Source organism: Acanthisitta chloris, unplaced genomic scaffold (assembly GCF_000695815.1).
Source record: "Acanthisitta chloris isolate BGI_N310 unplaced genomic scaffold, ASM69581v1 scaffold18054, whole genome shotgun sequence".
Lineage (NCBI taxonomy): Eukaryota > Metazoa > Chordata > Aves > Passeriformes > Acanthisittidae > Acanthisitta > Acanthisitta chloris.
Genome location: NW_008667820.1, coordinates 38,829 through 49,490, shown reverse-complemented (window position 1 = coordinate 49,490; position 10,662 = coordinate 38,829). Strand labels below are relative to the sequence as shown.

Genomic DNA, 10,662 nt, shown 5'->3' with positions numbered 1-10,662 from the left:
ACTGAAGTGTTTTTGAACATTTTATTGTCACGGTTGTTAACAAAATGCCTTCAAAACATTCTGTACATTTCAAACTATTTTGAACTGCAGTACCCATTATATAAATGTACGTGTGTAGATGCCATGATGTCTCTGTACAAAGATGTACAATATGTACAGTAACATTAAATGCAAGCTGTGCAAGGCAAAGTCTAGGCTACAGCTTCATGCCACTGGTTAAAACAAGGCATAGAACCACAGTTTCAATCAGTTCCTCATGTGTAAATAAATAAATGCAGGTACATGAGTATTAGAAAGGAGTAATTAGATTTGCAAGCTCAGTTCAGCTAGAACACATGCAGCTGACTGGAGAAAATGCAGCAGGACTCTTGTGAACTCTTTCCACTGCATCACTCCCTTAGGCTGAAACATCTTCTCAGGATTCAGCTGGTACTTCTTGCTTGAGCTGAGGCGATGCCAGGAGCTTGAAACTTTGGAAGATATAAACCAAACTTGTTTTCTATACCAGCAAATGTGGCTGTAGCAAGTCTGTATCCACCTATATGTGCAGGGTTAACAGGAGGGAGATCTGAAATCCGAGTCTTTGGGGTAGATTCTGATCCACTAGGTTTGCTGGTCGAAAAAAAGAAAAAAGCCTTTTTGTTATTTAAACTCCTTTCTTAGTCTAGATTTCATAAAGTTATTCAGGCTTTTGTCTGGGCATGGAAGACTTAAGGCTGACCTTAATTCACTCCTATGGTGAAGTTGGGGTCAGATCACTAATTAATGATAAGTCAAAATCAAACCAAAGTTACATATTTACTGAGGGCTTTGTAAATTCTTTTAACTTCCAGTGCCATGGGGAAAATGGACAAAAATGCCTTGCTACAATGGAAATACAAACTAGTGTATTGAAATAGATATGAAATAGCTCTTTATCTCCTCATCTGTTAGGAGTAGCATGCAAGTTTCCTTCAATTCTGTAAAGATAGGGGGAGTTTTTATGTGCTGCAATTTTCAGTGCAGGTGCTCAAAAGTCAACGAGTTCTACTGGGTCCCATGCATGAAAAGAGATTTATGTTTTTAAACTTGGCAGGTTTCTTGTGCAAGCTAAATAGCAAATACTTGACTTACTGGCCTCCAAAATCAACATAAAACCATCTCTGCAGCAGTTCATAAGTGACCAAAGTAACACCAAACTGGGGTGAAGATCTGAACACACGAGCTGTTAAACATTACAAATCATAGTGTTAAACAAAATCATTTCCCAGGAGAGAAGCTAAACATTTTTAACCAGATGGTACATTGTTCACAATCAGACCCTTGTTACATACTGCTCTAATCTGAGTCCTTAGCAAAGCCAGTGCTAATCTGCAGCTTCGGGGTCAGCCTCAAGATTCAGAGTTCACTGCTCACCTCCAGCTCCTTTCCACAACGTGGCAGGGCCTTCTTCCCTCAGGATCTTCCGAAAGCAGTCGATAACTCCGCTGTATGTTGTTTGACCGGCGCGAGCTGCCACTTGCAGTCTTGTCTTGATGACATCAGCAGGGGTTACCAAAGAAGCAGCAGGCACACCTTTTAGGAGAAAACCACGTTTAATTTGCACAAAGGATCTTGTGAAAGATGAAACACTTCTAACTGAAAAATACAACTGCAAACTTCCATCTTCTTTACAAGGGTTAGACATTACCAAAAGTGCAGGTTCTCACACTTGATGCTAATAGAAACTGTTGTGCTTGGTATAATTGGCTTTAGTTTCCTCTAAATTTAGACGGTATAACTGATAGCAAAGACACTGACAAAACTATCAACAGTGATTTTCTCAACATCTTCCAGTGCTCTGGCATTAACAGTAGTATAAAAAAGAGGCCTATATATGTAATATACAAAAATGAGTTATGCAACCTATGCATTTGTTAATTCTCTGGCATATTTTCCAAATTAAATAGGTAATTGCTTTGGGAATTGAGTCCTATGCAGCTATTTGTTAAAGGAGTTAATAAGAAAACTGCTATGTAAGACACCTATTCTGTAGGAGTAGGTCTGTACTGCTGCTTGGACTGTTCTGTAGAATAGATGCTGCTTACTTCAGTCAGCAAAGCCACAAACAGACTGAGGACAATGAAGGTGTTTTACAAGTCTGCTTAGTATCAGCAGTGTGGTATTAGCCAACAGTGATGGAAGAACAAATCTGCACTTCCAAGGCACCACTCTCAGCTTTCTAGTCAAAGGAAAGGAGAAAGTGTACAGAAATGTACTCCACAGTATGTAACCGTGTTAGCTGAGAGATTTCTGAATACTTCTGAACACTGGAAGAATTACATCCCCTTAAAAAGGGGAACCATATCCTGACTTGAGATTTTGATTTCTGTTGAACTTTCACGATTGGTTAATACTGAATTACAAATTTTACCAAGTCACTTATTTGCACAGGTGATGATGATAAACGGATCAATTCAGGAGGTTTTAGAGGAAAACAGAAGCACTGTAGTTAAGCCTGCAAAAGCACACACTAATAGCAACCATGTGCAGACTCTCCTTTACAGGCAGAGCCCTTCAGCCTGTGCTCTTCCCTGCTGCCCATGTGAACAGGGATAGAGTGAGCAGTGCAGACTCTGAGCTTTGCAATGCAGAAAGGCAGATTCCTGCACGTGCTATTAAACTAGGGCTGCAAGATGTGCACACATTTTTAATGGGGTTCATCACTTCATATGAGCACTAATCAAAGAGAAGCTGTGAAGTTTGCAACCTAAAAATAAGAAGTCTTAGGTACAAGTAACTAATATATTTAAAAATACATATGAGTATTGTGTGAGTGCAATAAGCTAAATAATTTTCCATTTAAGGCACCTCTGCATTACTGACGAATAAACAGGGCTACAAGTCTGTCATTTGTTTCCCAGCTGTCCCTCCCTCCCTCTGGCACGAAGAACACCAACTGGTGCAGAGCAGGTGTAACCAGGCTGTGTCTCAAGTGCAGTATAGGAAACTGCTCTTCACACACAGCCACTCCTGACTGATGTGTATGTAGTGATTCCTTACAACTCTAACAAGTAACAAAGGGCCTTGTCCAGCCCAGTGATGTTTCTCAGCTACAGATTACAAGAATCATTCAGGGCCGAGAGGCTGCATGCAGATACCTCGTGTCCATCCTAGTGAGCTAACCCTTGGCACTGCAGAACCTGGTGATCTCTATCTTCATGTTTAGATATCCACCACTAAAGTTCCTACATCTAGTGTTTTTATACCAGTTTCCATTTCGTAAAAACCAACTTTTTACCATAGCTGCACATCATCTTTATACTAAACTTGTTTGAGAAGCCTTAAAATATTTTACATTTCAGAGTATGATACGTAACTTCAGCTTCCTTACAAACTAAGGTCCTGTTTTCAGCAATTACATTTGAACAAAGTTTCTTTTCAGACATTCAGGAATCCAAAACTAGGTAAGTCATTTTCTTCTTAGCTCTTACGATCTCTCAATTTATGTTCATCAAAGATTCAAATTATCCTTCAACTCTGAGAGCTCAGTAACAAGTAAAACCCTATTGAGACAGACAGATCAAATTTGACTGCAAGTTGCTGAGCTGCATTACGCTGTTTATCCACATTATGCAAATGTAATTAGCTCTCATCAAAATTACATCGCCTCCCACTAAGGGTAACAGTGATCAAATTTAGATTACATCAGATACAATGGTACAGCACCTTCCTTTATATGGGGCTACTGAATGCATATTAAATATTACTCACTACAAGAATAAAAAAATTACTGCTAGCAAACATTGTGCAAAATTACCTGCAATGGCTCCAGCTGCCAGGAGATTAAGCCCTCCCACATGGCCATTTTCATCAGCAAACATCAGTTTACTATGAGCATAAACCGGAAAGTAGATTGCAGAAAAGGGAATGTCTCTGAGGAAACATGCTTTGGCACCCTGACACAGAGAGAAGAGACACAATGCAAAGACATTTTGTACGTAAGGCTGACACTGATACCCAGCCTGAGCCCAGGAGGGACAAACAGAAAATAAAATGGCTCAGGGAACTTGAAAAAAGAAAGGCATATTTAAAGGAAGTGTCTGGAATGAGGAAGATTCAAGGTTCATATCTAATTTTGGTCAGCAATACATGACATCAATCCTGACATCAGCATGTAGGATAAATACCTTTCCCACATTATGTGTCCAGAGGCAATGAAGAGTGTGGCAAAGGTTTGACCTTATGCCTTGTTGACAACAACCCACAACCAGGGAAGCAGCAAGGGAAGTCCCTGCATGCCATTTTTTCCACCAAACCCAAAGGCACTACTGAAATACCAGTGAGGACTGGTAAGAGCTCCCACTGATCTCCACTGGTCATCATCTGGTTAACTGAAGAAGCTGCACTGGAAGGTTTGCAAAAAGACACAAAAGCTCCAAAACAGGAGCAGTTTAGTCAGGAGGAGATCCAGGGAGACAAAACTAGCAGCCTATGATAATGCTGCAAGGAGTAGCTCCTGGTCAAGACTGGCATTAAAGAATTCCCTAACAGTAAGTAATACTCAAAATACACGTCATGGTCTTCTTTCAGTAACTTCAGTCATCAGGCTGTTGCCAACTAAAATAACACCTGTACAAAGCTCCACTAAGCCCTTACGTGTCCAAAAATCTCTGCAACCCCTGCAAGCATGCACAGCACAGGGACACCACTCCTTCCACCCAACCAGGATCCTCCACACCTCAGACCCCCTGTGGCTGTCACCCAGGGCTTGTATCAATGGACAGCACACACTGCAAACCCTACCTGGCTTATGCAGGAGACCTGATAAACTTGTTCAATTATTTCCATACAGACTCTTAATGCTCTGAGTTCTTACAGTTATTCACAAATGAGAACACAATCCTAAGGAACAGCAACATTTTTAGTAATGTCACATGTTTAATCACTGCAAACAGAAATTGTGACCTTGTCCCATGGACCCAAACACCTGTAACTTAAGGAGTTTGTGGTCAGGAATCTCATCTACTGAATTCAAAACAAAGGCTTCAGTTCTAAAGGTAAGTGTGCACATTTTAATGGTATTATTGCAGGTCTGTGGACAAATCACACAGAACAATGTTCTGTAAGTGCACAGCTAATAGAAGTGCTGAATTTACGTATTACCCCTTGCACTGGCAGAAGATACAGGAAGAAACACTCTTCCTTGTTTAAGAAAACTAATAGCTTCTGCTCCATTACATCTGATCTGTAATGATGGTAGTAAGTGTACCTGCAGGGAAGGAATTTGTTGACTGGCATTCTGCTGTACTACCATACAGTACAGGCTTTTTTTAGTGGAATTTGTTATTGACAAATCCCACCACTTAACTTCTTAAAAATCTGAATCCTACTAAACTTCACTACTGTTTCGCTGCCATCAAATCATTAAGACAAAGAGAATATCCTGCTGCAAAGATAACAATAGAGATAACAGAGATTCAAAATAAATGTAAGGAAAATGCACAGGGAAAGCTAAAGAAACTCCTCACAAAACCCCTCCAAATGAAATGCTCAGTGCCAAGAGCCAGCAGGTCTGCAATACAGGACTCCCTGGAGCTTAGCATAAAAGCCCAAAGGATAGAATGGGGGAGTATTTTTTGTATCCCACTGCCATTAATATAGAAGTGAGTTTCCTTCAGTTTTCCACTGTGGGGCTGCCCTGCAGGAAGAGATTGCTTCGAAATTCAAAAGATGGCTTTGTTTTTAACAGCTTTTGTTTCAACAAGATAAAAGTTTAGCATTAAACATACAATGCTGAAGCCACTCAAAGCAGAAGTACATACCTTATAAAGACCAAGAAAGCCTAAATCTTTGATAACTGAGAGGGCACTGACTCTGGGTCCTGTGGTAATTTCTCCTGCTACCTGCAACCGAATCTTTACGATCTCCAGGGGATTGGTGAAGATGACCTGGGAAGCTCCTGCCTGCAAACCCAAAGGAAAAGAAAGTAAATTGTGTTACTAGAGCATGTGGTGACACACTCACTTCTGCAAGGTGCTGAGCCCCTCCACTCCTCACTGCAAGGGCTGATATTCTCGTATGAAAATCTCTCATGACAGAGATTTAACAAAGGACCTGTCTGGAAGTTAAAGCTCCAGGTCAGAAATCACAGGTTTGTATGGAATTAACTTTTACATTTATATGCTTATAGCCCACAAAGGTGGATTAATTCAGTCTGTCTCTGTTTTTCTCCTTGACATCACGTTCCAGAAGTCATGGTTGTGTTTAAAAGTCTATCAGGTATTACAGGAAATACTAAAGGAAAATAATCATTAGACTTGTGCTACTAAAGCATCAAACACATAAAGAAGTCCTTATGTTTATTCAATAATAATCCATCACCAATGTGTAGACATGCTATTTGCATTTAGCAGTGATGCTGTTTCAGAGGTAAATTTGCATTTAATAGTGTAATTTTAAATTATTAGAAAAGGTGTTTGGAGCTTTGTTTAGCAGCCTTTAATTGTCCTAAGTGGAAACAAAATATAACATTTAAATGCGAAGAGTAACACTTCAAAATATGAAACTAGACAGAAGCAAGAGTGATATCTTTGGGCTGAGCATGGCAGATTCTCCTTGCAGGAAATATTCTGGTAGCAGTGTTGCAGGACTATCTTGCAAACTCCCTAGCAATAGTGTTGTGAAGCTGCTTCTGATCCTTCACTTTAACCGAAGACTCAAAGAACTGCATTTCAGGTTTGAGAGAGATTCAGTGTGACAGCTCAGTTTCAGAAGCATGTAAACCTCTTGAAAATGGCATGTTTGAATTCCTTCCTGGTTTCCTGTAGGCACTACCATTCCCTCCTGAAGAAGGGTGTGATTCATCCCAAAACAGCTACATTTTACTAAACTTTTTTCTCCCCTCTTTTCCTAAACCACCTTTTTTCATGTAGACATTAAACCCACTTCCTTAACACTTATGGCAAATAACCACTGGAATACAGCCAAATTTAAAATGCATTTCTTCCACAACACAAAATCTCCTCTTAATCATGGTCTATTCCTCCAACCCACCACATTTTAGTGAAGTAAAAAGATGCAGAACATCTGCAATTAAAACTTTTTTCCACACCTCTGGGACAGCATCATGGGGTTCTCTGCTCATTGATTCAGAACTAACGAACGCTAATCCTTTCTGCCTAGAGAAGAGTCTTCCTCCCTTCAGCAGCAGCCAGAACTTGAGCTTAGCCCTGAAGCACAGCTTATATGTTGGTAACTTGAATTATTCTAGACTTGAGACATAAGAGCATTGCAAACCTCATCAGCTCTTACTGAGAATGAGCAAGGGCTCATATTGTCTATGGGATGGGGGCATGAAGCATCAACATCTGCACTGACCAAGCATCCAGGACTCCACTGAGCCTTTCCTGAGCACACTGCCATCCTTTTATTGCAATCCCCAATTATTACTTCACTCCATATTGCCATTTCAACTCATCACTGTAACAGCTTTACTGAAGCACCTTGACCCAAACAGTGCGAGATCAACCCCTGGTTTTGATTCATTATCTCCACTATAGTAGTTACTGTCTTTAACACTTCCCATTCAAATAATCAGTCTATGTTGTTAAAAGCTAATTTTATTCCCTCCATTCTTCACCTCCCCAAAAGAAAATCAAAGCCTACATTTTTGTGGACATTCATTGCAACCAACTCCCAGGCCAGCACACCTGATTCCCACCTCCTCTGTTCCTTAGCCTTACTGCACTGTGTTTAGTCAGTTCTCTGTCTCCACTCATGTCCACAGGCATTCTCCAGACTCTCTTTACTTCTCATCTCACCTTTTCCTTCCCACTTCTCACACCCCTATCCATATATGCTGAGGAGGTGTCTGTCTTGTTAGGCAAAGCCCCAATCTAAATAAAATGTATAAAATTCACCTGACAAGTTCTGTTAAACAACCCTTGGTTTTGTTGTGTTGCATAAAGCACAAACCCAATTTCTAATGTTTAGCATTTTCCTACGTTGTTTCAAAAAACGATCTTGGTAGCTAACACATTCAGCAGCATGTTCTGACTGCATAATACAGAGCACCACACCAAAAAATCAAATAACTTTCAATTGAGACACTAAGCTAGAAATTCACTCCTTCTCGACAATTACCAGCTACCTGCCTGTTAAATATGCATTCTTTGTTTACATATACATATGAATCCCTTTTTTTTTCTTTTTAATGTTAAAAATCAGCACATCCTGCAGAGCAGCCAAAATAACTCTTCCTCTTTGCCTAACACCCACCATAGAAACACAAATAGGCCAATTTGTAAACATTTCTATTTTCTCCTCTGCATTCAATCTTCCTGCAATTAACATTCTCCTCTCCTGGTGCACACTGCCCACCTTTCTGTTATGATCAGTCTCTTCTGACACAGAGAGAAAATGAGAAGACTCTGAACACATTTTAATAATTTAGGAGCAACACAAAATACCTACACAACATTACAAATTCTATATAGCTAATACAGAGTTATGTATTCCAACAATACTAAAATATGATTGATTGGGTTATTGAGCAGAATGTAAATATAAGGAAAACCCTACACTTACATTATTAGTAGAAAACCAATTGCAAAGCTCTTTAATTGCATCGACACTTCGAGCATTGAGTATTTGCAGTGTTGACAAACATCTTGACAGGAATTTCCCCCAAACAGTCTGTACCTGTCTACATACCCAGCTAAATACTCCCTATTGGCAATAGCTACTTCTATCCAAGACATATCATGCTGTTATACTTGGAGCTCAACAAACCTTTCTGCACAGCAGTGATCTGACTCACACAAAGAGGAGTGCTGCATTCAGTGGAGTTGCTCAAATGAGGTCCTTCAACATACCACAAGTACAGATGAGACAAGCATTGACTTTAATACAGAACATGTAACACAAGAAAACTCACTTTTTCACCGTGTATTTTTAAAAGAGAGAACACAAGGGTTGGGTTTTTGTTTGTGTTTTCTTTTTAAGCCAAAAGTGGCTCATCTACCTGACAAAGAACGTGTGAGGCAGAGGAGAGTGCTGCTTGGGAGCAGAAGAGGATGCAGAGGAGAATGGCACAAAGGATCCCCAGGTACACTGAACTGGAAGCATGCAGGCTGGCAATACAAATCTCCATGCTCCTGTGCAAATCATTGCCAATCAGCTTCATTCTTTATCAAAGTGTCTTACTTCAGCTGTCAGCTCTGTATGCTAAATACGTGTGCACGTGTATATACACACAGAGGTATACACTGCAGCCCTTCAGTTTCTTTTGGAGATGGTGCACTAAATCTAGATTTTCCCCCCATAGAAACCTCTCTTCACACATAAATTGCAACAGACACTTTAAAAAAGGTTGACAAATTTGATTCTGAATGGAGGTTATTCATACACATCAAAAATACCAGTAATAAAAGCTTCTACTTAACCTTAATGTCATGTAAAATAACTCTACAAGGAGCAAATAAAGGAACTAAATCTGACAGCAAAGGTTATGAGAGAAAAGATGTAGTTTGAGATCCCACAGCAAACGCCCCATGACATGCCAAAGGCTGAAGGAAATACACAAATGACCCTGCAACATGAGACCTCTTGCCCTTTCCAATTCCACCCGAGAGGCATAAGCTACAAAGGGGGAGAGGCCTATTTCAAGCCCTTCCTTCCTTCCTTTTTGAAACCACCACATCCTGGACCACAGTTACGTCCCATACAAGCAGCTAAAATAAGATGTTACTTAAAACAGTCTGGTTTATAAACATCAAAAGAACTTGCACTTGTTTCTCAAGGCAAAGCTGTCATTGTTCATGCACCTACAAAAAGCTTAATGTCTCTTTTACTCAACAATCATTTCCTCCCTGATTTTAAATGGCCACAGCAGAGCTCAAGATAAAGCAGTAAAGTTTAATTCTGCTTCTAACTTCTTCTGCTTACAGTACAATGAAAGGAGTAGAGTATCTTCAGGAATTTGAAGGGAAAGTGGTCTGACAGCTACAATTCTGCATTTTTGTGTTTGTTAAACAAAAACACTAACACTTAAAATTATTTTGTCAAAACCAGATATCTGACACATTCCTATTTGCCTGACAAACCTATCCACATGTTTGTGTGTACTGTGTACATTGTTTGTATATATCAGCATAAATATGTATAAAACTTATTTTTTACAAGTATACCAAACTATTTAGACTCAGTGTTAGATTTAATGTTCATGCAAGTTTTTTAATCAGTGGAAAATTTGGACCTCTCTGTGTACATATGTGCAAACACAAATACACACACACATCCCGACCCCTAATTATCAACAGACAGTGCCCACACCTCCCAGAAGGGTTCTCAGACCCTTTCTGCCTGGCACTCCACATCCTCCCCCTCCCTGCAGCATAATGAGAAAATGAAACACGACTCATCCATCCAAAATGCTAAGCACCATGCACACGGCATTGATGGGAAGAATCCATTTCTTCCCATGTAACTCATAGGAATTTACAGCTTAAAAATCACAGCAACTTTGTCTACTGTAACAGTAATTATGAATCATTTATATAGCATTAGATGTCTACTTCAACATCCCTTCCCAGCTGAGGAGGAGCAGTTGCCTATGACACTCTGCCCTTCACCATGTGCTCACATGTCATACAGGAAAGCATTGCCAGAGCCTCACTCAGTCTCCCTGCAACTCAAAGCTAG

General features: G+C 40.0%; 1 protein-coding gene across 1 annotated transcript in view; it reads right to left on the bottom strand.

Moving 5' to 3' along the window:
* Window positions 1-268: 268 nt before the first annotated feature.
* The window catches only part of SLC25A12 (solute carrier family 25 (aspartate/glutamate carrier), member 12), a gene marked incomplete at its 5' end in the record, with an annotated part of 49,137 nt that continues 38,743 nt past the window's right edge, over window positions 269-10,662 (bottom strand). The window contains 5 exons of the mRNA XM_009072678.1: window positions 269-612; window positions 1,114-1,204; window positions 1,396-1,554; window positions 3,779-3,917; window positions 5,784-5,924. Coding sequence (XP_009070926.1) covers window positions 423-612; window positions 1,114-1,204; window positions 1,396-1,554; window positions 3,779-3,917; window positions 5,784-5,924 — 720 coding nt within the window. The remainder of the gene's footprint in view (window positions 613-1,113; window positions 1,205-1,395; window positions 1,555-3,778; window positions 3,918-5,783; window positions 5,925-10,662) is intronic.